The following is a 26,821-nucleotide window of genomic DNA, read 5'->3' on the forward strand; positions in this document are numbered from 1 at the left end:
CCCACACACTGAGATTATGGCCTGAGCTAAAATTAAGAATCAGACGCTTAACTGACTGAGCCACCCTGGCACCTCCAATCTAGAAAGTCTTTAATTCTATCCCCACCACTAACTCTTCCTCTTCAGATTATACTACCTAAAACCTGTAGTCAAAAATGGTGCCTAAGGTCCACGATTTAAGACAGTACTTCCCGAAGTTCATTCATGAGGAAACACCAAACTCTCAAGATGTTCTTCTCCACCCCCTCCCAAATTCCTGCAGCAAAAAAACAAAAACAAAACAAAACAAAAAACAAAACAAAAAAACAAGTACTGGGAAATGCCACATATTGTACTCCCTTCTTGGAGCCCTATAATGTATATTACAGTGTTAAAGGCCCTGAGAAGGTCTGCACCAGTGCGCCCCCCCCCCCCCCCGCTTTTAAAGTTTATTTATTCATTTTGAGAGAGACAGAGACAGTGCAAGTGCAGGGAGGGCCAGAAAAAGAGGGAGAGAGAGAGAATCCCAAGCATGCTCTGTGCCATCAGTGCAGAGCCTGACATGGGGCTTGAACTCATGAAACTGTGAGATCATGACCTGAGCCAAAACCAAGAGTTGGACACTTAACTGACTGAGCCACACAGGTGCCCCCAAATCATGAGTGGAACATTTCTCAAATATTTCATTATGGATCCCTTTGGACACATAGTATCGATGAGTGTTTTGCAGTCCTAGGGAATTCATAAACTTTGTAAAAACACTGCTTTGAGGGAAAATAATCCTTGATGAGCTCCAGAACATTCTGTGAGGCAACCTTAAAACTGAGATGCTGCTTGAGCAAACTGAGGTAAAATCTCTTAAGCAAAAAGAACTCTGCCTCTGCCTAGCTTTCCATTTATGCCAATGGGAAGCAATGGCCAATAACTTCCCACCCTCTGGTCACTGCTCCCAAGGGGTTACCTGTGGAGATGCCTGAGCCATTGCCACAGTTCCAGTCAACACCTCACTGTGAGCTCCTGTAGGGCCAACAAGACTCTGTGTTATGTGAATGCTAGGCTCTGGGACCTCCCACTGCATGGGGGGTGAGGGACACGTGAGACAGTCAAGTGTACACGGCCAAGCAAGGACAGTTCCACTAGTCAGTGAGCTCTCCAAGCACTGTGTGGAGACCTGGAGTCTACAAAGGGTTAATGAAGATGACATTTGAATGGGTCCGCAGATTGGTAGGATATCAACAGGTGGGCCTGCAAGAAGGTAACAGGTGAGCTGGTGAAAGATGTGTTTAAGAAAAGCAAATTTATATAAGGCTCTAGAAATTAATTCTTAATTCTTGGGGCACTGGGGAGCCAGTGATGGTGCTAGAGCTAGGGAGCAGTGCTATTAAAGCTGTGTGGTAGGAAGTGCCTTCTGGCAGCCGTGGGTAGGGTGGTCTGGACTTGAAAAAAAGGCTGGGATGATAGGACATTTTTGCCCAAGTGTGGGTCAGGTCACAATTTTGAATATGGTCAAATTCCATGAAACTAGCCTGCTCCAGACTAACAGCGAAAGAATAGTGACCATGTCTACACATGCAATATCACAGACTGAAATTGTCTGAGGCAGGGGCTGTCTCCAAGGCCAAGGTCACCTGCTCTGGACTCTGCTCTGAGATGCTGGGGCTAGACCTCTGCAAACCACATTTCCTAGACTCCCTTGCCAGCTGGCTAACTGTTGGGTTCTGCCAACAGGGGGTGCTAGGGGGGGGGAGTCTGGAAGAAAAGAGCTACATCATCCTGCTCCTTCCCCACTCCTACCCTTGTGTTCCTCTAGCCCAAGGGGTTCACACACCTGATGGGAGTTTCATTATTGCCCAGCCTTCATCATCCACAAAAGAGGAGTGTGCATTTTAGACCCTGCTGGAGGGAAGTCTCTTCCCATATGTCTGCTCTGGAGAGGGAATCCCAACTTAGGCATGTGCTGTCCTTACATGTGCCCTGGAACCAGGGTGGAGGGCTGGGCTTCCTGAGGCCCACTTAGCGGAGACCCTAAAATTTGGCTCTGTGAGAACAGCGCACAGTCTGTTGTCTGAGATGAAGGGTGAAGAGGTCGGCAGGCCTCAGGTGATCCTGCCTGACCACTGAGGCCTCAGGTGATCCTGCTTGACCACAAGACTATAAGCATATTACTGACCCCTTTGAGTTTTCGTCTCCTTTCCTCACCCCACCTGGCCTGACAGGGTCATACTGGGAAACACCATTTCTAGGTCACAGACCCAGACGGCAGTGTTGTGGGGCTTAAACAAGACCACATCACAAATATTAGCTCTTCAGTCCCTATGCCTCTATCTCTGGCCACAGGGGGAGGGGGAGAAGTAAGGAATGGAGGGCAGGACAGGCCTGCAGGGGTCTGGAGACAAGGGGCTGGAATTTCCACAAACTCCTCTGAGTTCTGAGCAGACTCGTCTCCTCCAGGCCCCAGGACAAGCCTACCAGCCTCCTTTTACACCCTCCCCAGGCTCCTGACCAGCAGCTGCCTCTCTGGTTCGCAGGGAACAGCACACTTTCCCAGCTTCCCTGCCACATTCTGGCTCCTGAATGGGTCACACACACCTTTGAGACTTCCCTCAGGGACTAAGAAATACAGAGGAATAGGCCTCTTCCTCTACCCTTCCTGAGACTTGGTACAAATACTCTAGTATTACTATGGTAGAAGTTTTCTTAATCCACCTCTCCTGGCCAACCGATCTGATGAGCTGGGGTTTCCCTCCATGCCCCAGACCCTGGAGTGACACCTGCCCGAGGCACCTTGCTGCTCTCCAGTCCTGCCACCATGCCAGGTGTACCATGTGTGTTTCCTGCCTACCCAGGACACAGGGGCGCATTCCCGAACAGCTAAAGGCCAGTTTTAGTTACTACTGTAATTCATAATGAAATATGAATGCAGGCAGGAAAACTCGCTCATTCTACGAGAACCAAGTTGGACGCTTTGGAAAGACTTGACACAGGAGAGCAGCTGAGCAGAAACCACTGTCAAAATGGGAACTGGCAAGGCAGCTAGCTGTAAGGGAGGGAGAGGAGTCAGAAGATATCCAGGGGAGTTCGTGCATCTCATTTTGCCTGGCTCATGCCAATTTCAAGGATCTGGAAATTACAGATAGTGATATTTTTATGAAGTTTATACAGGATATGCAACTTGGGGGCACCTGGGCAGCTCACTTGGTTGAGTGTCCTACTTCAGCTCAGGTCATGATCTTGCAGTTCGTGAGTTTGAGGCCCACATCAGGCTTGCTGCTGTCAGCCTGTCAACATAGAGCCCGCTTTGGATCCTCTGTCCCCCTCTCTCTGCCCCTTCCCCACTCACGTTCTCTCAAAAATAAATCAGTATTAAGAAAAAAAAAAAGAAATGCAACTCAGTACAGCAATGTGTAGACCCATAATTGAACAGAAGATCTTGGCCCCAAATCAAAACCCTGATGGATAAATGCTCATCTGCATATTTAAAGTCAAAATAAAATGTTTGTAGCTTGTATCTATCACTTTTAGGATTGTCTGCTGTAACTAGATTTTAAGATTAACTAGACAGACACCCTTTAGTCCTAGTCCCCTAGTCCTACATAAGTAGCACCTACTACCTAGAGACGTTTCTGGTAAACCCAAACCTCAAGGAAGGCCACTGTGGGTCCAAAGAGGGCCAGCCTCCGTGGGGTGCTGAACCAGCAGTGGAGTGAGCCAGAGAGGCGAAGATACTGGTGAACTTGAGCGATTCTGGGGCTCCCAGGAGGTGGTGTCCCAATCGTCCCTGGCCGCGACACCCCTTGCTAGTTCTGTGGGCAATGATGCTCTGTCTGCACTTTCTGGAGGTGTTCTGCTTTACAGGGCACATGACTAGTGTTGAGAACATAAATGACAATAATAAAAGATGAAGTTCACAGGCAAGTTCCTAATGGAGATGCATGCAATAGCAGATGATGTCTCTTGGGCTAAAGTGGCTGGCGATAAAGTACGTGGGGAGGAAAAGAGCTGAATGGAAAAATGGAAAAATGAGATTATGCTCAAGAAATAAAACTAAAAATGTGAGATTAGAGACACTTTTGAGGTAAAAGCTTTCTCCATAAAACCATATCTATAAACTGAATTTTATACTCAGATCGCCTTTTGCCACTAGTTCCAAACATATTACAGTACTTCAGCTTTCTAAATTCTGACGCTAGGCATCTCATGTATACATGCATTCATTATATGAGTTCCCCAAATGGTTATTTATCCCAAAATGCTGATCCCCAGAAATAAGAAAGGAACTGCGGGTTCCTTCCATGCCAGGCTAAGGCTCTTGCTGTGAGTCTCAGTCTGTTGTCTAGAGCGCCCCGTGGTCTTCTTTGTTGTATAAACTACACCTATGAGAATTAACTCACTTCCCATTTTTGTGCTTTTGGAGCAGGGCTGGAGCTTAAAGGTACTTGTGAAACAATGTGTGTGCAGATGCCTCCTAGATTTTTAAAATTCTGTATCTCAACCTCTTATAATTATCTCACCCACACCAAAAATTGAGAGCAGTATATCCAGGAACCCCTTTTTTTTTCTGAATCTTCCCAAAGAACTCCATCCTTTTTTGTAAAATAAACAATTCTCTTTTTTGCACTCATATTTCATCGGCTTATATAGCACTAAAACATGCACTTAACAATTCAAATACCATTGACATAGACTGGTTTGGGGACAGATACAACTGTCCCTTGGAAAGCTTGTGACCCAACTACTGGGAGCAGAGAAGGCACATGGGTGAACCACAGAGGCTGCTGGTGAACAAATGTGTTGTGGGGAGCAGGCAGTACATCATCGGTGGGATGGAGACCATGGCTACCCGGCCAGTGGGGTCAGCACAGGTGGGCTAAGGGAGCTATGACTATATGTGCTTACTGAAGCACCATCTGCACAGGCATAAACAAAACCACAACGCAGAGTACTAACCACTATATGATCACAATGACATAAACAAAACCAAAATCAAAAATAAGATAGGGGCGCCATGGAGCACCTGGGTGGCTCAGTTGGTTAAGTGTCCAACTTCAGCTCCTGTCATGATCTCACGGTTCGTGAGTTTGAGCCCTGCATTGGACTCTGTGCTGACAGCTCAGAGCCTGTAGCCTGCTTTGGATTCTGTGTCTTCCTCTCTCTGCCCCTCCTCCGCTTGCACTCTGTCCCTCTCTCTCTCTCTCTCTCAAAAATAAATAAACATTAATAAAAAATTTTTTTTGAAAAGAAAAGGGCGCTTGGGTGGCTCAGTCAGTTAAGCATCTGACTTCGGCTCAGTTCATGATCTCGTGGTTCTAGCCCCACTTTGGGTGAGCATGAGCCCTGCTTCTCTCTCTCCCTCCCTCTCTCTCTTTTTCCCTCTCTCTGCCCCTTGCTCACTCATGCCCTCTCTCAAAAAAAGAAAGAAAGAACTCAAGCATTCATGGATCGAATAGATAAATAGCCAACTGACTGACATTACATCCATATTATGGATCAATGTAGACAGGAATACATTTCTGTGTAGATTAACCTAGAGGGATGTCCATGAGAGTTTCAGGCTATTAAAATCACACTGCAGAGTGATAATGAATGGTGCGATCCTATTTGGCTAAAAGGAAGAAATAATGGAAGGAAGAAGAGAGGGAAGGAAGGAGGGAAGAAGGGAAGGAGGAACAAGGAAAATAGATTATATATGTTAATATAAACACTAAGAAGTCAACAAAGAAATGGAAGGATTTAATGCAAAGTTTCCTCAACAGAATAAGATGGGAGAAGGTAGATTATTAACTATGCCTTTATCTCTATGTTTTACTTGTTTCAGTGATCATACATTACTTCTTTAATTAAACAGTCTAATGAAATTAAGAAAATTAAAGTCAATTGCAATGGAGTAGAGCTGGAGAAAAAGGAGAAGACTTTTCTAAAAAAGTAAAAAGAGCCTGAGGCATTTTCATGAATAACTAGTACCAGGTTCCATCCTGCAGGGCGTACCCATGAGCCCCTGGGCTTCCCACTTCTCCTTTCTCACGGGTGCAGCCTGTGTGGCCAGCTTCACCCAGCTTCTGACCCATGTGGTAAAAGCCCACCTCCTTCACATGGCCACCAGGGTTTTTCAAAGTCCACACACATGCATTATGTGATACCTCTGTCAGCAGACCCAAGAGGAAGCAGAACATGAACAGTCTTACATAGAGCAGAGGAAACTGGGACCAATAGGCAGGGATGTGCCCAAGATCATGCACTGGTTCCACAATGCACCATGGTCATATACCACCTGTTCCCCTTGAGCCTTGTCTGGTCCCATAGCCCATAGCCACAAAGGGAAAAGGACTCACCTGCAGGAATTTAACTGATTTCTACTTCTAAGCCAGGGGCTAGAAGCAAACTTACCCGCAAACACTCAGCTATGAAACAACCAGAGGTTGTGAGGGTGGCTGTGGTAATTGTAAAAACACCTTATTTCCCTGTGGTGTTTTACAGTTGGCAAAGTACATCAAGGGCCATGGCATTCACAGTCGTGGCTGAGATAGCCCAGTAACTAATATTCTGCCCACATTTATGGATTGACTAGGTCATGTTTCTTGAATGTTAACCAGGTATACCATTAGGTTCATTTGAGTTGAGGAAATTGAGGCTCTGGCGGGTTCAGTGACATGTCTGGAGTCCCCTGCCTCATATGCAGAAGAGGTGGGACTCCGACCCAGTCATGGCTGTCGTCAGGCCCAGGATTCCAGGCCCGCTCAGGTTCCCTGTGGCAGAATGATAGAATGACCCTGCTCTTGATGTTACAGTTGTATACTCTATCACAGCTTCCATAGGCCTGATGCTTGTTTAGTTGGGTTTCATTCTAACACTTCAAACCAGGAAATGCAAACGTTTACATTTATAGCCCTTTGGTTCTGTTAGTTTGGTCAAATTGGTGTGATATTTACAGATCAATAGTAAAATATGCAGAGGTGAGTAGAACCCCATGGTACTTAACCTTTCCTTTACACAACATGCCGGAGAAAATCACCAACATGAGGCCTCGGTGAGCAGGGCCAAAAGTTCATCGCTGCTGAATAACTGCTTAATTAGATACCTTTCGGAGAACTGCCACTTCTCAGAAAGGTCAGCCCTGGCTGTGACAGCTGTGTAGATATACACTGGGACAAAGAGGCGGATGTTGCATATGATTAGAACCAATGAATTTTTAACATCTTGGTAATGATGCTCTCTGGCCCTGTATCTTGATGAACTGATGTATTGCCATGGGGTGGATAAGAAAGAGCAAATAAAACAGCCTACTACAAGAATAACTTGCTTTTCTTTTCGTGAGATGCATAAAACACTGAGGGGGAGGCAGATGGATCTTGAAGAAGCAACACAAGAGACAGAGACACAGAGACAGACAGATGCACGCACACACAGATGATTCCTACCCTGAGCACTAGAGAACAATATCTTCCCATTAGTTTCTCTTTATCGTACTGACTTTAGTGGTGACACAGCAAACAATGGGCTGTGTTTCATTTACACTGAATAATAAAGAGCCTTCATTATTTATTAAGCATGTACTTATAAACGTGTATTAATATGTGTATGACCCTTGCTCCTGTTCTTATCTTTCTCCCTTGGGAGCAGCAGTTCTTCGACTGTAAGACCCTGGCCAGGGTGGTCATGAGGGCCAGCCAGTGACCTGCCAGTAGATTATGAGCTCAGGGTTAATTAGGAAGTCTAAAAAGCACAGATGAGCAGTTTTTCAATTTGAAAAGAACTCACCTCCCTTTATTAAAAGAGAATATTAAAGCTTGAAGAAGCCACCTCGCTCTGGAGGTGCTGGGCCCAGAGGATGTCTAGGGCTATAGGATTGTCACTAAAATTATTCAGGGGACACAGTAGAGGCCATCTAGAGGGGCATGAGGGTGGCCGGACTCTGTTAACATGCAGCTCTGTTAACATGCATTCAATGCCTAAAATAAATATGTTAACTGGTACCAAATGTACAGGTTCTCTGTCTTCCAGAGGGCAGCATGAGGTGGCCTCCATGGACTCTCAGGGCCTATCATCCTTGGGGTTTCTGGTTGGAAGCTAGAAGTGTCCACTCTATGTTGGTTTCAAACTGGCTGGAGGAGAAGGGGGTCAGGCTAGCCATCTTGAGCGTGCTTGGGAAGGAAGGGGGCCACTCACCATCTGCAGGACATCAGAAGAGACCATCTGCATGCAGCACATGGCTGTGGCCAACGCACACACGATGGTGGAGAGGACATTGAGGGCACACACGCTAAAGAGGAGATCCTGTGAGAGAGAAAAAGGCAGAAGAAAGTCAGTCTCATCCTGACAACCCAGAAGGCAGATCCTTAGCATTTCCATCAAGGTCCAGAAAAAGTGTGGCCAATTGTTATCCACTCCATGGAGGTCTTGTTTTGTAGCTTTTTGTTTGCTTCATAATCAAAACTGGACTTTAATAGAGACACATCTGTTTATTCTTCTACAATGCTGATAGAATTATTAGATACTAAATGATATATTTCACAATTTTGATCATGATTAGGCAGTCACTGTCTAAGAAAATCTTGGAATCACCAGCATTTAAGTGGGTGGGAAATCTTTATTAATTATAAAATGTATCTCAAAATTTTTAAGTATTTAATAAAATGCCAAGCTTGCTTGCTTGCTTTCTTCCTTCCTTTCTTTCTTTCTTTCTTCCTTTCTTCCTTTTTACTGTTTATTCATTTTTGAGAGAGAGAGACAGAGCACGAAGAGGGGAGGGGCAGAGAGGGAGAGACACAGAATCTGAAGCAGGCTCCAGGGTCTGAGCTGCCAGCACAGAACCCTACGTGGGGCTCGAACTCATGAACCATGAGATCATGATCTGAGCCGAAGTCAGACACTTAACTGAGGAAGCCACCCAGGCACCCCTAAAATGCCAAGTTTTTAAATTAAGCTTTTTACCTTGGGGTAATGGTAGAATCACATGCAGGTATATAAGAAATAATACAGAGAAATCCTGCATACTCTTTACTCAGTTTCCCCCATGGTAGCATCTTACAAAACTATAGTGAAATATCAGCCAGGATTGATGTGGATGCAGTCAAGAAGAACATTTCCATCATCACAAGGCTCCCTGCCCCATGTTGCCCTTTCATTGACCAACATACCTCCTTCCCCCTGTTCCAGCTCAACCCTTGTCAACCATTAATCTGGTCTCAATTTTTATAATTTTGTCCTTTCAAGAACCATATACAAGTGGAATCATATAGCATGTAACCTTACTTTTTTCACTCAGCATAATCCCTTGAAGATTCATCCACGCTGTTGCATGTATCGTAGTTCATTCCTTTTTACTGTTGAGCAGTATTCCATGGCTTGGATGTAGCCAGTTTGCTCAATCAGGCACCAGATGAGAAATATCTGGGTTGTTTTCAGTTTGTTGGCTTATACAAATAAAGTTGCCATTAACATTTGTGTACAGGTCTTTGTGTGACCATAGGTTTTTATTTCTCTGGGAAAAATGTCCAAGAGTACAGTTGTTGAGTCACATGGTAATTGAATGTTTAGTTTTATGAGAAACTGCCAAATTGTTTTCCACACTGGATGAACCATTTTACGTTCCTACCAGCAGTGTATGAATGATCCAGCTTCTCTGTTTCCTTGCCCACACTTGGTATCACCATTTTTATTTTAGCCATTCTGATAGGGAGTGTAGTGATATACCAATATGGTTTTAATTTGTATTTCCTTGATGGCTAATGCTGCTAAACATATTCATGTGTGCTCAGTTTTTTAAGTTTATTTATTTATTTTGAGAGAGAGAGAGAGAGAGAGAGAGAGAACGAACATGGGAGGGGCAGAGAGATAGAGGGAGAAAGAATCCCACATGGGCTCTGCACTGTCAGCTCAGAACCCATGTGGGGTACAAACTCATGAACCGTGAGATCATGACCTGAGCTAAGTGAAAACAAGAGTCAGATGCTTAACCAGCTGAGCCACCCAGGCAACCCTATGTGTGCTCATTGGATATCTATGCCCTCTTAGGTAAAGTGTCTGTTCATACCTTTTTCCCATTCCCCAAATGCACTGGATGCATTTTTATTGAGTTTTGAGAGTTCTTTTTGCATTTAAGATCCTGCTCTTTTGTCAGATATGTGGTTTGCAAACATTTTTTCCCAGTCCATAGTTTGTCTTTTAATCCTCTTCACACAAGTTTTCACTGAACACAAGTTTTGTAAGTTTCATGTTCACAAGATCCAGCTTACCAATTTTACTTTATGGATCATGCTTTTGGTGTCAAGTTTAAGAACTTCTGTCTAATCCAAGATTGTGAAGATTTCTGGGTTTTCTATTCTGTTCCATTGATACATATGTATGTTTTTGTGCCAGTACCATAATGTTTTGATGACTATAGCTTTGTAACACAGCTTGAAGTCTGAAATTGTGATGCCCCCAGCTTTGCTTTGCTTTGTCAAGATTGCTTTGGCTATTCAGGGTCTTTTGTCCTTCAATGCAAAATTTAGGATTGTTTTTAAATGCTGGTGGCATTTTGATAGGGATTGCACTGAATGTGTAGATTGCTTTGGGTGGTATAGACATTTTAACAGTATCTGTTATTCCAATCCATAAGCATGGAATGTTTTTCCATTTCTTTGTGTCCTCTTCACTTTCTTTCATAAGTGTCCTATAGTTTTCAGAGTATAGATCTTTTACCTCTTTGGTTAGGTTTATTCCTAGGTATCTTAGGGTTTTTGGTATAATTGTAAAATGGGATTGATTCCTTGATTTTTTTTTCTGATGCTTCATTATTGGTGTATAGAAATGCAACAGATTTCTGTACCTTGATTTTATATCCTGTGAGTTTGCTGAATTCATGTATTAGTTCTAGCGAATTTTTTGGTGGAGTCTTTCAGGTTTTCTACATAGAGTATCATGTCACCTTTGAATAGTGAAATTTTGACTTTTTCCTTCCCAGTTTGGATGTCTTTTATTTCTTTTTGTTGTCTGATTGCTGAGGCTAAGACTTCCAGTACTATGTTAAATAGTAATGGTGAGAGTGGACATCCCTGTCTTGTTCCTGACCATTGAGTAAAAGCTCTCATTTTTTTTTCCCAATTGGGTATATTAGTTGTGGATCTTTCATATATGGCCTTTATGATGTTGGGGTTCATTCCATCTATCCCTACTTAAGAATTTTTATCAAGAAAGGATGCTGTATTTTGTCAAATGCTTTTTCTTCATCTATTGAGAGAATCATGTGGTTCTTAGCCTTTCTTTTATCAATGTGGTATATCACATTGATTGATTTGTGAGTATTGAACCATCAGTGAAGCCCAGGAATAAATACCACTTGTGGTGACTAATTATTTTAATACTGTTGAATTAAATTTGCTGGTACCTTGTTGTGAATTTTTGCATCCATGTTCAGGGATACTGGCCTATAATTCTGCTGCTTTTTAGTGGGGTCTTTTTCTGGTTTTGGAGTCAGTGTAATCGTGGCCTCCTAGAAGAAATTTGGGAGTTTTCCTTCCATTTTTTTGGGGGGGAGGACAGTGTGAGAAGAACAGGTATTAATTCTTCTTTAAATGTCTTGTAGAATTCCCCTGGGAAGCCATCTGGTGACTTTTGTTTGTTGGGAAATTTTTGATTGCTTATTCAATTTCTTTTCTGGTTATGGGTCTATTCAAACTTTCTATTTCTTCCTGTGTCAATTTTGGTAGCTTGTATGTTTCTAGGAATTTGTCTATTTCTTCCAGCTTGTGCAGTTTATTGGCATATATTTTTTCATAATCTCTTATAATTCTTGGTATTTCTGTGGTGTTAGCTGTGATCTCTCCTCTCTGATTAATGACTTTATTTATTTGAGTTCTTTCTCTTTTCTTTCTGACAAGTCTGGCTAGGGGTTTATCAATTAATTTTATTAATCTTTTCAAGGAATCAGCTCTTGGTTTCATTGATATGTTCTGTTTTTGTTTGTTTCTCTTTCGTTTATTTCTGCTCTAGTTTTTATTAGTTCCCTTCTGCTAGATTTAGGTTTTTATACTGCTCCTTTTCTAGCTCCTTTAGGTGTAAAGTTAGGTTGTGTATTTGAGACTATTCTTGCTTCTTGATACAGGCCTGTATTGCAATATACTTCTCTCTTGGACTGCCTTTGCTGCATCCAAAGGGCTTGGACTTTCAGGTTTTAATTTTCCTTTGCTTCCATATATTTTCTAATTTCTTCTTTAATTTCCAGGTTAACCCATTCATTCTGTAGTAGGATGTTTTTAACCTTCCATGTATTTGTGGGATTTCCAAATTTTTTCTTGTGGTTGATTTCAAGTTTCATAGTGTTGTGGTCTGCAAATATGCATGGTATGATCTCCATCATTTTGTACTTGCTGAGGACTGATTTATAACCCAATATGTGATCTATTCCAAAGAATGTTCCATGTGCACTTGAAAAGAATGTGTATTCTGCTGCTTTAGGATGGCATGTTCTGAATATAACTGGTAAGTCCAACTGGCCCAGTGTGTCATTCAAAGCCATTGTTTCCTTGTTGATTTTCTGCTTAGATGATATGTCCATTGTTGTAAGTGGGGTATTAAGGTCTCCTACTATTATCTATTATTAATTATCTATTATTATCAATGAGTTTATGTTTGTTATTAATTGATTTATATACTTGGGTGCTCTCAAGGTGGGGGCATAAATATTTATAATTGTTAGATCTTCTTGATGGACAGACCCCTTAATTGTGGTATAATGCTCTTCTTCGTCTCTTGTTACAGATTTTGGTTTAAAATCCAGTTTTCCGGATATAAGTATGGCTACTCTGGATTTTTCTTTTTTTTACATCCATTAGAATGATAGATGGTTCTCCATCCCTTCACTTTCAATCTGCAGGTATCATTAGGTCTTTATAAAATAAGTCTCTTGTAGGCAGCATATAAATGTGTCTTGTTTTTATTTTTATACATTCTGATACCCTATGTCTTTTGATTGGAGCATTTAGCTCATTTACATTCAGGGTGATTATTGATAGATATGAATTTAGTGCCATTGTGTTACCTCTAAAGTAAGTGTTTCTGGTGATGTTCTGTATTCCTTTCTAGTCTTTGTTGGCTTTGTTCCCCTTTTCCCCAAAGAGTTCCCTTTAATATTTCTTGCAGGGCTGGCTTAGTGGTTACAAACTCTTTAGTTTTTGATTCTCTGGGGAACTCTTCATCTCTCCTTCTATTCTGAGTGACAGGTTTGCTGGATAAAGCATTCTTGGCTGCATATTTCATATTTTCCCATTCAGCACATTGAATATATCATGCCACTCCCTTCTGGCCTGCCAAGTTTCTGTGGACAGATCTGCTGTGAATCTGATCTGTCTTCCCTTGTAGTTTAAGGACTTTTTCCCCTTGCTGCTTTGAGGATTCTTTCCTTGTCTGTGTATTTTGTGAATTTGACTATGATGTGTCTTGGTGATGGCCAGCTTTTATTGAATTTATTGGGAGTTCTCTTGCTCCCATGTGCTTCTTGGATTTTCACATCTGTTTCCCTCCTCAGATTAGGGAAGTTTTCAGCTATAATTTGCTGAAATAAACCTTCTGCCCCTCTTTTTCTCTCTTCATCTTCTGAGACTCCTATGATATGAATGTTATTATGCCTTAAGGAGTAACTGAGTTCTCTAAGTCTACACTCATGATATAATACCTTTATTTTTCTCCTCTTTTCAGCTTCATTATTTTCTATAATTTTATCTTCTATATCATTGATTTGTTCCTCTGATTCGTCCATCCTCCTTGTCTTGGCATCATTCAGGCTTGCATCTTGGTTAGTGCATTTTTAAATCATGCTGCCTGCTCCCGGGTTTCTGCCCTCCTTCCCCACCAGAGCACTGCTAAGCCAACCAGGCACAACCCCAGCAGCAGCGTGGATCTCTAAAACTTTAGTCTGTTGCGTATAAAGACTTGGAAGTATTCAGCCCCTCTCCTTTTCCCATCAATGGTTTTTGGGAAGGGTTTTCTTGTGCAGTACCCTCTGCATTTTCACTCTTTTTTCACTCTTTCTCTCTCACTCTTCTCGCAATGATCAGGGTTTCCTCCCCTCCACAGCACCCACAGTTCTTTTCTCCTTCAAATCAACTTCCACAGTTCCTACCTTCCATGAGGTGGTCATTTTTCTACTTGTAGATGTTCAGCCTTGTTTTCTCAGTCCTCAGATCAATTCCTTGGGTGTTAAGAATGATTTGATATTTATCTAGCTGTGTTTGAGGGATGAGGCAAGCTTAGGGTCACCTTACTCCTCCACCATCCTAACCACTCTCCCCTGGATTACTGTTATGGTAATTTTGGGGTAAATATCCAGTAATGTGATTACTGGATCATAGGGTAGTTCTACTTTTAATTTTTTGAGGAACCTCCATACTGTTTTCCAGAGTGGCTTCACCACGTTGCAATCCCACCAAAAGTGCAAGAGGGTTCCTTTTTCTCCACATCCTTGCCAACACTTGTCATTTCTTGTGCTTTTGATTTTAGCCATTCTTACAGGTGTGAGGTGATATCTCACTTCAGTTTTGGCTTGAATGAAATGTATTTCTTACATAAGAAGACTTGAAAGTTGAAAATTACTCCTTGATCATTAGGCTGCAAAACAGATGTTGTATTAGCAGGCATGAAAATGACATTACTTTCATTGTGCATCTTCATCAGAGTCGATCTGTCTTTAGAATCTTTGAGGCCAGGCATTGACTTTTCCTCTCTAGCTATAAAAGTCTTAAATGGCATCTTCTTCCTATAGGCAACTGTTTCTTCTCCATTGAAAATCTACTATTGAATGTAGCCACCTTCATCAATGATCTTACCTAGATCTTCTGAATAACTTAGTGCAACTTATACATCCACACTTGTTGCTTCACCTTGTACTTTTATGCTACAGAGACAGCTTCTTTCCCTAAACCTCATGAAGCAACCTCTTCTAGCTTCAAACTTTCTGTCCGCAGCTTCCTCACCTCTCTCAGTCCTTGTAGAACTGAAGAGAGTGAGGGCCTTGCTCTGGATTAGGCTTTTGCTTAAAGGAATGTGTGGCTGTTTGATCATCTATCCAGCCCACTAAAACTTTCTCCACGTCAGCATTAAGGCTGTTTTTCTTTCTTAACATTCATGTGCTCACTGGAGTAGCACTTCCAATTTCCTTCAAGAACATTTTCTTTGTATTCACTAATTGGATGACTGGTACCAGAGCTCTAGCTTTTAGCCTATCTCAGCTTTCAACATGCCTTTTTCACTAAGCCTAATCATTTCTAGCCTTTGGTTTAAAGGGAGAGATATTCAACTCTTCCTTTCACTTGAACACTTAGAGGCTGTTGTAGGGTTATTAATTATCCTACTTTCAATATTGTTATGTCTCCGGAAACAGGTAGACCCAGAGAGAGAGAGAGAGAAAGAGAGAGAGACAGCACACACCAGAGAATGGCTGGTCAGTGGAGCAGTCAGAACACATACATTTATCAATTCAGTCTGCCATTTTATATATGGGCATGGTTTATGGTGCCCCAAAACAATCTTAACAGTAAAACATCAGAGATCGCTGCTCACAGCTCACCATAAAAAATATAATAATAATGAAAGTCACAATATTGTGAGAATTGCCAAAAGGTGACAGAGACAAGAAGTGAACAAGTGCTGTGGGAAAAATGTTGCCAGTAGACTTGCTTGATGCAAACAAACCTTCAATTTGTAAAAAAAATACAGTATCTAAGAAGTGCAGTAAAATGAAGCACAATAAAACAAGGTCTACCTGTAAGGATATGGCCTCAAATTCAATTTTACTCATTCAAAAATGTACAAAATACTGTACATACTCAAAAAGATATCAGAAAAATTGGATCTTTCACCTGAAAGACCATGGCACTAATGAGGTTAGTTTCAGTGATCTAATCAAGGGATTGACAAATCCTCAAGAGGAGGTGGGAAGTATTGCATTTCCTGACATGCATCATACATGCATGAGGTATGTGTCCACATGACTTTCTATTCTGGGAGCATTCCCAGAATGTAATTCCCATTACACATGAACCCATGTGTTATCTATCTCATCCTTTAAGAAAGTTCCCCACTCTCCTGTAAGTCATTATGATCACAAAGTCTTTCTGCAATCCCTTTCCCACTCATTTGTTCTCAAAGTTGACTTGTAAAATAGCCAAAAAGGAGGGTTATTATGATATTATAGGGGACAAAGTTAACATACCATGTTTAAACAAATACCCAAGGTTAAACTGTTCAATGACAATGTGAAGACAGAGAACTGAGTCTCGTTTTTCAGATTTGTTAGGCAGAAATGAGCAGGGCTCAGTCTAGGGCTAATTATTCCTCACTCCTGAGGGAAAGCTGTGTTGATTACTCTGAATAATGTGGGAACAAGTGCTACTCTCAGACCTGTGTGAGCACATCTGAGAATAGACACTGTTCTCTAAACCTTTTCTGTGGTTCCTTCCCTAGACTCCAATAGTTTCTTTACGTGCATGGGCTAATCATTATCCAACTGAATACTCCAGAGGGAACCTCTAAAGACTCCAGAGTTCTCTCCCCTCCACTATCCTGTCCTGGGAACTCTAGTCCCTAGGCTTTAGTCTCCCTAGGACTTTCAGCTTTGTGTCCCCAACTCAGGGAGTCTGTAGGGATCCTGTTGAGTCCCCCTTCCCTGATCTGTGACCTGGAATCTTTTGAGGCTGTAAGCTGGGACATTTACTGACCATATCACAGGGATCACTGTCCTTCATTGCCTGATGTTCAATGTCTTCATATTTTGTCTGTTTTTTTTTTTTTGTGGGGGGGGGGGGGGGGGCATGGGGAATTGTTTCAGGTGGGAGACTAAATCCAGTTCCTGTAATTCTGTCTTGGCCAAAAGCTCTTGGTGGCTTTTTGTTTGTTTCAGTTTTCTCAGCGGCTGTAGCAGGGCTTAGACATCTGCCTTAAGTCTTCTGTGCAACATTACTATGGCCATCTCAAGTGTCCTCCTGCTCCTGCAGCCACTAAGGATGGAGCAGGATGGGAGCTCAGTTGTGGAAAAGAGCACACAACGATGTGGTTGGAAAAAGGCTAAGGAGGTTTTTTTTTTATTTCCTAAGTGATGAGATACCTCTGAAGATGTGTGATGTTGGGAAAAAGATAATGTAAGCTATTTTCACAAACAGTGGAGAGAAACACCTTTTGCAGGGCCTACTACCATAGAAACTGGGATGTAGCAGGTGCTCAGTAAATATGTGTTGAAATGAGAGACTGGAAACATGGGGGTAACCATTTTGTCACTGCTGCAGAGGAATGAAACCAAAGTGCATGGAGGAAGCATGGAGACCGGGAGTCTGAGAGTGACTCTGAAGCTAAAACCAACAGGGCATGGCCATTGGTTGGGGGCAGACTGGAATGTGGGAGAAGAATGGGTAGGAGATGATTCTGAGGCATACATTGTGAGTGGGAGCATGAGATGCCAGCAGTTGTGCCAGGGACCTGTGAGAAAGCAGCAATCTTCAAAGAATAACCAATGTGGTCTGGGACATGTAAAGCTGAGCTACCAGGAGCCTGCCCACAGAGACGTTAGTGATCAGTTGGAAAGGCGGGTCTGGAGCACATTATGGAGGTCAGGACTGAAGATGTGGACTAGGTGTCATCCCTACAGAATCATGATGTGCCTTCACCTGTGGGTGCCCTTGATGTATCTGATGGCCTGGGGTTCACTCCTTCCCATCTCCAGACCTACCAGACCACAGGGGATTAGGTTGCTCCAGACTCCCTGGAGAAGAGGGCATTCTTGGATGAAATTACCATCCTCCCCTTAAAGACACCAGAGAATAACCTCAGACAGTATGTATAAATCTTAATTATGTATTTTTTATCTCTCAGGGGGCAATTCAAAATTAGAACCAATATAGTGACATCTCTTAATGTACCATAACCAAAAACATAAACAGTACCTGAATTTTGTCCTCAATCTAAAAATTTCAACTTTATTGACCACATATTCCACTGTCATTAAAATGAATGCCCTTTTAAAAAGAACACTAATTTTGCATATACTCTCATTTGCAACCACATAAAACCACTCACACACAAAAAACACAAATCACAACCTTTTTTGAATATGCATCAGGAGGCAAATGCCACTTTATGTCTCATGGCGTATATTCATTTGAAACACACACCAGAAAGACGTCTTCTTCTTCTTCTTCTTCTTCTTCTTCTTCTTCTTCCAGCTGTTAAAATGTTTGGCTTTCTTTTCTTTTTTCTTTTTTTTTTAGATAACTGTACATCACCTGGAATTACGTCTATGTGTTTCTTTGGAATTCTCTCTCTGGCTTAAGTAATGCCTTTACTTCTGCTCTTTGACAGCTTTATCAAGAATCCTCTATAAGTACTGAAAGCTGTGCTCTATAAAATATTTTTATAAGGTCATTCAAAATGGCAAGTTTTAAAACAGGGTGCATCTTTCACTGTGGATACTAAGTTTGCTGTCAGCCATTGTGCATACTTCCTCTAATAAAACTAGGAAATCATGTATATAACAAATCATGTATAAAACAAAACCAAGAGGAAATACTTAGGTAAACTTACATGTGATGAATTCTTTTAAAATTCTCTCCAATCCAAGTAAATTCTGAATATTAATAACACGATTAACAGAGGAAGGTGACAGACATGATAAATTATGCATTAAAAAACATTAAAAATCCAGGAGTTTGATTCCTTTGGTTGTTTGAAATACCATTGTCCAGAGGTCAAATGATCTTACATTCATTTCTACTAGCTACTTGACCAGTTTTTTTCAACATTTTTAAAATTTGAATAAAGAAAGAGATCCCATTATCAGCCAAAGTGTAATGACAAAAGGTAAGGAAAGGCTCATGGTATAAAAACTATACCATAGCCAATGAGACCACAGCCAATAGTAATTGTAAGTGTGTTATAATTGGGAGTTGGGTTTTATCAGAATTATCCTATTGAAGCTTCCTAATTACTCGATGCAGGGATAACTATATCAGCGGGTCTTTCATGGAAGGAAAGGGATTCAAATGTTGGGAAAAAAAGGATGTTAGAAAAGCTGGGTGGGAGTGATGGAGAGTATGACCAGAAACTACACGTGTTGCCATCCCATTCGGTGTTCCAGGTGGGGACGGCCAAGCTCAGTGACTTCCAGAGCTTAGAACCTCCTGCATTAAAGCACAAGGTACACTCATTACTGGGCTGCTCTGCTCTGAGAACAAAGCAAATATGTGAAGATTTCAAAACTCTCAACACCATTCTCACGTCACCAGCTTGAACTTACGTATCCTCTGTAGGTCCTTCCCATCTGTCCCTCCCCTCCCAAATCCAGTGCCTATCCAGCTCAGACCTTCATTAACACCTATGTCCCTGGACAACTTACCCCATTTTCACAACCACTCTCTTCCTCTTCTGACCCACCCTGCCTAGGAGGAGTATTTAAAGGGCTTCTCTCATTACAGTTCTTTCTTATCTTTCTTTGTCTCTTGGATCCAAATGTGATTCTGTTTTCAAGGGCCAGGTTGAATCTCATTTCCTTCAGTATCTTCTTCTCCAACAGCTGATATCACAGAAAATTTTTCCTCTTTTGAACCCACAGGGCAACCTGCACCATATATTTTCTATTGCACTGTGATGTTAGACACTGGTCACAGACTGTTACCTGACATGTAATGTGATCTGTGTTGGAAGAGCCAGTCTGCTCTGGGTCCTGAACATGCCTGCAAGTTACTGCTGGGCATGCCAAGAAGATAAACACTGACAGCTCTTTACCCTGCCTATTTCCCAGGGTTGTGTTTGCAACAAGCAAGCTTGAGGAAGGAGGTAACACTGCCTCTAGACAAAGGATGGGTTTATTACAAATGCATCAAATTCCCCAGGCTCAGTGCTTCTCTGCCTAATGTAGCTCACTGCATGTGCAGGCATCCATGATGGATCCTTTGTATCATCCCTGAAGACTTGGGCACAGGGAACTCACACAAACCAACATGAAGCTCAGGCTACTGCTTTCACCATGAATAGAAAGTCCTTTGTCTCTGAACCATGAGTCTCATGTCCTCTGCCAGAGAAGTAACAGTTAATTCTAACAGGCTACTTTGTTAGCTTGAAAGCAAGTAAAATCTCAGACTCTGCACAGTTCCTGACAGTATATTTCCATCTTCATTTTGAGAGGGCATCATGAACAGAGAACGAGTCTTCTGCTCTTCCCTATAGTAGAATATCTCATTCAAAACAAATGACTGGTAAACATTTGTTTGATAATGTATGGGATATTTCATTATTCTATTCTGAATTTAAAGTTCAGAGTGGAAGGAAATGTTATGCTTAATTTCCAAATTTCCAACCACACAAAGAGAAAAATTCATCATCACCAAAATAAATTAATGGATGTGCAAGACTCTGCTTCTGTACAAACACTTTTGTTGGTAGTATGATCTTTGTGTGTGTGTGTGTGTGTGTGTGTAAAATTTGTGACTTCAATTTTCCATAAAATTTCTCAAGTGACAAGTTACATCCTGGAACAGATCCCAGTCCATTTAATTTGTCTCTGTAGAAAGCAGTTCTTGCAGACAGAGGTTTTCATGGCTGGCTTGAATACTGATCTTAGAAAAGGAGATAAAATTAGGCTGTCATATGGAGAAGGTAAGTGATTCATGGAGGAATCTGCAAAACTTGTAATTTCAAGATGCAAACATTCTACTTAGGATCCCTACAAATTTAAGTGAATTTTGGCCTTGCCTTGGTCTCTCAGGCACCATTAATAACACAAATGCTACCAGGAGAGGACAGGTTTGCTTCTCATACAATACATGCTGTTTGTTCAATGGCACTTTTTGAGCAAGGACTCATGAGGAGATTTACACTCTCCACAATGGTGCAGAACTGCACCTTATTTGCCAATTCAAAACCTGTTCTCTGCCCTCTGAAGCAATAGCTTTTAGTTTTTAGTTGGTGGATGTAAATTCCCTACGTAACTAAATAAATAATTGTAATTTATAGACTAATTATTTTCTTATAATTCTATCAAGTTTTAAGATCAAGAAAACTGTTTGCCATGTTTCTGAAATTTAAGGAAGGATAATCAGGTAAAAAATAAATTTCTCTCTTTGTGTGTGTTGCATGCACCATATGTGTATCTCTCTCTCTCTCTCTATCTATCTATCTATATAAAATGAATTTTCCTGTTTTCTTGCTGTTATTGATTTCTAGTTTCATTTTATTGTGGTCAGAAAAGATACCTTGTATGATTTCAATCTTCTTAAGACTGTTTTGACTTAAGACTTGTTTTATGACCTAACTTGTAATCTATCCTGGAGAATGTTCCATGTATTCTTGTACTGTTGGGTGAAAAGCTCTGTATGTATCTGTTAGGTCTATTTTGTTCAAGTCCACTTCTTCTTTATTGATTTTCTGTCTGGATGTTCTATTATTGAAAGTAGCATATTGAAGTCTGCTATTATTGTTTTGCTGATTTCTCCTTTCAAAATAGGTGCTCGATGTTGAGTGCATATATATTTACAACTGCTTTATCTTTCGTTGAATTGACTTTTTACCGATGACGTTCATTGTCTATAAACAGTTTTGGACTTAAAGTTTACTTTGTCTGATATAAGTATAGCCACACTGCTTTCTTTTGGTTACCGTTTGCATGGAATACCTTTTGCATCCCTTCACTTTTAGCCTATGTGTGTTCTTGAATCTAAAGTGAGTTTCTTCTAGGCAGCTTACAGTTAGATACTGCTTTTTTTTTTTTTTTTTTTTGTACATCCAGCCATTCTGTATTTTTTTTAACTGGGGATTTAGTCTATTTAGTAATTATTGATAGGGAAAGATTTACTACTGCCATTTTGTTAACTGTGTTCTGTTTGTCTTGAAGGCCTCTTGTCCTTTTTCCCTCTCTCACCACTGTCTTCTTTTGTGTTCCAGTTTGTTTGTTTGTTTTGTAGTGATAGGTCTTGAATCCTTTCTCTTTTACTTTTGTTTAACTTTTATAGGTATTTTCTTTGTGGTTACCAAGAGGCTTTCATAAAATATAGAAATTAACAGTCTATATATTTTATAAAATATAACTTTCTTTATATTCCTTTATAACATATATTTTTCCTATAAATTCTGAATTTCTAAAAACTCACTGTGATTCTAATTAGTCTCTAGCTCTAAAACAGTGTCAAACAAAACATTACCATATATTTATATTAAAGAAAAAATAAACAAGTGTTGTCAAGAAATCTTTGGGCAAGAAGAAGGTCTTTGCACACATCAAAATGTACCATACATCTACGATCACAGAATAATGTGACACTGATAAGGAAGAGTACAGATGTAGATCCTTGTAATAATGATGGTACATTATATAACCCATGTTGGAATAATTGGCTATTTAAGAAAACAAATAATACAAATCTAGATATGAAAAGGACGAGAGAGGAAAATTCGTTCTTGTGAACATAAAGGCAAAAACGCTAAGCAAATTACTGGAAACCTAAATCCAATGGCATATTAAAAAATGCATTATGACCCAGTTTGGTTTATTCCTGTATTTTTAAATTATTTTTTATTTTGGAGAGAGAGAATGAGAGACCACATGAGTGGGAGAGAGGGGCAGAGGGAGAGAGAGAGAGAAAGACAGACAAAGAGAGGGAGAGAGAGAGAGAGAGAGAGAGAGAGAGAGAGAGAGAATCTCAAGCTGACTCCATGCTCAGTGTGGAGCCCAAAGTAGGGCTTGATTCCATGTTGTGATCCCATGACCCTGGGATCATGACCTGAGCTGAAATCAAGAGTTGGATGCCCAATCAACTGAGCCACCCAGGCACCCTATTCCTGTATTATAAGGATGTTTTAACATAAGATAATATATTAATGGAATTTACCACATTAAATGAGAAAATCATATTTAATCTCAATAGATGCAGAATAGCAGTTGCTATTTTATTTATTTCAACACAAGTTTAAAAGCTCCTAATAAACTAGAAATAGATGAATGCTCCTTTAGGTTAAGAAGCCCTACAGCAAATATCAGGAAGGAGATGGGGATGGCTAGCATTATCACTTCTATTCAACACCATATAGCAGATCTCAACCATTAGAATAAGTCATTAAAAAGAAGTAAACTGTATACAATAAGAAGAAAAATTTCCATTATTCCCAAATGATTATTTACATATAAAACCCAAGAACATGTTCAAATATTTAAATTAAATAAGACTATTGAGAAATATTGCTGGTGGATAGAAGAGCAAAGTGCAAAATTAATTGCATTCTCATACACCAGCAACAAACGGCAAGTATGATTTTTAAAAAAATATATGACTTATAATAGCAACAAAATATACTCAAGAATATAGAAAAATGGAATAAATGATAAATAGCATATTGATAACTAAAAAACAATGAGATACAGCTTGAGAAGGATAGGTATTAACTCCGCTTTAAATGTCTGGTAGAATTCTTCAGGGAAGTCATCTGGTCCAGGACTCTTATTTGTTGGGAGATTTTTGGTAACTGATTCAATTTCTTCACTACTTATGGGTCTGTTCAAATTTTCTATTTCTTCCCATTTGAGTTTTGGTAATGTGTGGGTGTTTAGGAATTTGTCCATTTCTTCCAGGTTGTCCAATTTGTTGGCATATAATTTTTCATAGTATTCCCTGATAATTGCTTGCATTTCTGGGGGATTGGTTGTAATAAATCCATTTTCATTCATGATTTTATCTATTTGGGTCCTCTCTCTTTTCTTTTTGAGAAGCCTGGCTAGAGGTTTATCAATTTTGTTTATTTTTTTCAAAAAATCAACTCTTAGTTTCATTGATCTGTTCTACTGTTTGAGTTGAGGTGCTGTGGGGGAGAGGGAAAGTGGGTGATGGGCATTGAGGAGTGCACTTGTTGGGATGAGCACTGGGTGTTGTACGGAAGCCAATCTGACAATAAATTATATTTAATATAAAAAATAAACATTCTGTCTGATCACAAAAAAAGCAAAACAAAAAAGACTCACTTTCAGTAATATGTTAATCTATGCAAATTAATTTATATATCTAATGGAATCCCAATAAAGATCACAACAAGGTTCTGTGTATGTGTGTGCAGACTAAGAGGATGGCACTAAAATCTAGATAGCAGAGCATAAGACCAAGAATCGCCATGGCAGACTTCCACTTCAGGTAGTACTGCTGGAAGATTTCTTGAGATGGTCCCTCCTGCTACAGAACAGATTCTGAACAACGCATTGTTCTTGATACATTGCTGACCTTGCAGAAAACAGAGGCGATCTCCAAAGGCCTCCTCATTTTCACTCCTCCTTCCAAATTAAAGGACCAACTTGTGAACCAAACCTGGAGCTACAAAATGTGAGCAGAGAGCAAGTGTAGAAACAAGATTGTCCTAAGAGTAACTGCTAACAGCAACATCGAGATTTGGGCTAGCAGTAAGAAGTGTCAGTTGAATAGAGACTTCAGAATGAAGTTCAGACATTCAAAAGAAACTAAAGTGCTCAGCAGTTCCTGGCCTCCAAGAGAGGAAAGATGAAATTCTCAATCAGAAATCATCCTGTATATGAGGGTATGAGCCATCTACCAGTGGGAGGCATAGAAAGAATAAATTACAGATTTAGATTCTAAATGACTTCAAATACCAGGATTATTAGACATGGAGTACATGGAATAGCTATGTATAAAATGTTTAAGAAAATATTAACAAATGGAAGCACAATGATGAATAATGAATAGAGATGATCTAGAATGGACAGGTAGTTTTTTTTCAGCTGGAGGTCATGAGTATCAACTCTTATCCAGATACAACTGAAATAAATTTGGACTTTATTTCTTTTATCTCCATTTGCATGGAATAATAGTTCTATCATTGATTTGGAGTATGCTGATACTTTATTAGTTTATTAAGAGTCATTATCCACTATGCTATTGGTTTGTGAAATTCACGAAGCAAACCAGTGTTAAATAAATTATTAAAAAACAAAAAAATGAACAGGTAGATTTAAAAACTATTTTAAAAGTTTCAACAGAGAGTCACCTGAGTGGCTCAGTTGGTTAATCGTCTGGCTTTTGGTATCGGCTCAAGTCATGATCTCATGGTGGTAAGATGGAGCCCCACGTCAGGCTCCAAGCTGAGTGTGGAGCCTGCTCAGGATTCTCTCTCTGCTCCTCCCCTGCCCACTCCTCTCTTTCTCTCCTCAAAATAAATAAACATTTTTTTTTTAAGTTTCAACAGATTTGCTTAGCTTTGCTGGCTAAGGGCAGAAGTAAGATTTCAAAGATTTAACCTCTGGTACAGCTTGAGCACCAGCCAACCAGACAGAGCCCAGCACTAACACCAGTGGCCCCAGGGTGCCAGCCATAATGCCCTAGTGGTCCTCGGATTCAGGGAAAAGCTCAGGACAGAGGGAGTGATAAATATCAAATGTAAGGACTACATATTAACACTCAAGGGAGGAAACAACAGCTTCACTTTGGGGTAAGTTTATAAGCTTAAATTCTTACCACATATCAAGACTTATCATGAAACTATAGCCACTAAGACAGTGTGGTACCAAAAGAGGAAAAATAAAAGATTTGTTTAAACAGAGTAGAAAGCCTAGAAAAAGATGCAAATAAATATTAAAATGAAGCATAACAGATGGAGCAAAGATTTTTGTGAAAAGAATGGACTATTCAATAACCAATGCTAAAATAATTGGCTATTCGTACATCATACTCAAAAATCATTGCCATATGGATGAAGGACATAAATGTGAAAGGGAAAATTAAGTAAAATACATATATGAGAATAGCTTTATGTCCTCAAAATACGGATGGGTTTCTATAACGAAACAAAAAAAACAAATCTCATACAAATCAATTAGAGACAAATAACCATAAAAATACAGGCAATAGACATGAAACTCAATTCTTAGAAGAGGAAACATAAATGATAACTATATAAAAAGATTATCTATTTCAGTAATAACTGAGAAATCCAAATTGAGATCATAAAGTACCTTTCCTACAACTGCTAGACTGACAAAATATATTTAAAAATGCTAAATGCTGGAGATGTGGATTGATAAGGACTCAAATTTCTGATGGTAAACAAATTTCTGATGAGGAAACAAATTTCTGATGGGAGTAAAAATTGCTACAATCACTTTGGCAAATAACTGGGCATCATCTTCTTAAGTTGAATATTTGCAACAACCATATTCCTGAGACTGTTGCCATCAGAAGCTCTTGCCATATGTACCATGAGACATATGCACAGGTGTTCATTCAGACAAGTATGGTTACTAAGAATAAACAACTAGACCCACCCAATGTCATTCCACAGGGGAAGTGAGGAATACATGGACATTCACAGAATGTTCCACAGCCACGAAAATGAATGAAGTACAACTATACACAACAACATGGATAAATAAGTAGTAAATGCTTATACAACATTATGTCACTTATAAAGCAAAGCACAGAACTATAAACAGTATTATATGTAGGCATATGTACCTATGTGATTATAAAAAATCAACAAAGGAATAAAAAGCACAAAATTCAAGATGGTAGTTCCCTTTGCTGGAGAGGCACACAGGTAGATGCCAAGGATTGGTGACATTCTAGTGAGTCCCAGGTGTTTATTATTATGCATTATAATCTACATAATACTCTATTGTTGTATCCATTATTGCATTAAAAGATATTAAATGGAAATTAAAGAAAACAGGGTGAAAGGATATGCCCTCATAAGATATCAAGATCTATTATAAAAGCAGAGTGATAAAATGCCGAAAAATAAACTAAGGGAACAGAAGAGTTAACAAAAAGAACTACGTGTATATAGAAAATTTACATATGGCAAATCAGTAGAAAAAGGATAGAGCGATAAATGG

The 26,821-nt window shown here is 40.1% G+C and overlaps 1 protein-coding gene across 1 annotated transcript in view; it reads right to left on the bottom strand.

Moving 5' to 3' along the window:
* The window catches only part of ENTREP2 (endosomal transmembrane epsin interactor 2), a 33,882-nt gene extending 25,557 nt beyond the window's left edge, over positions 1–8,325 (bottom strand). The window contains exon 1 of the mRNA XM_049614153.1: positions 8,143–8,325. Coding sequence (XP_049470110.1) covers positions 8,143–8,325 — 183 coding nt within the window. The remainder of the gene's footprint in view (positions 1–8,142) is intronic.
* Between the last annotated feature and the right edge of the window lie 18,496 nt (positions 8,326–26,821).

This window comes from Panthera uncia, assembly GCF_023721935.1.
Source record: "Panthera uncia isolate 11264 chromosome B3 unlocalized genomic scaffold, Puncia_PCG_1.0 HiC_scaffold_1, whole genome shotgun sequence".
Lineage (NCBI taxonomy): Eukaryota > Metazoa > Chordata > Mammalia > Carnivora > Felidae > Panthera > Panthera uncia.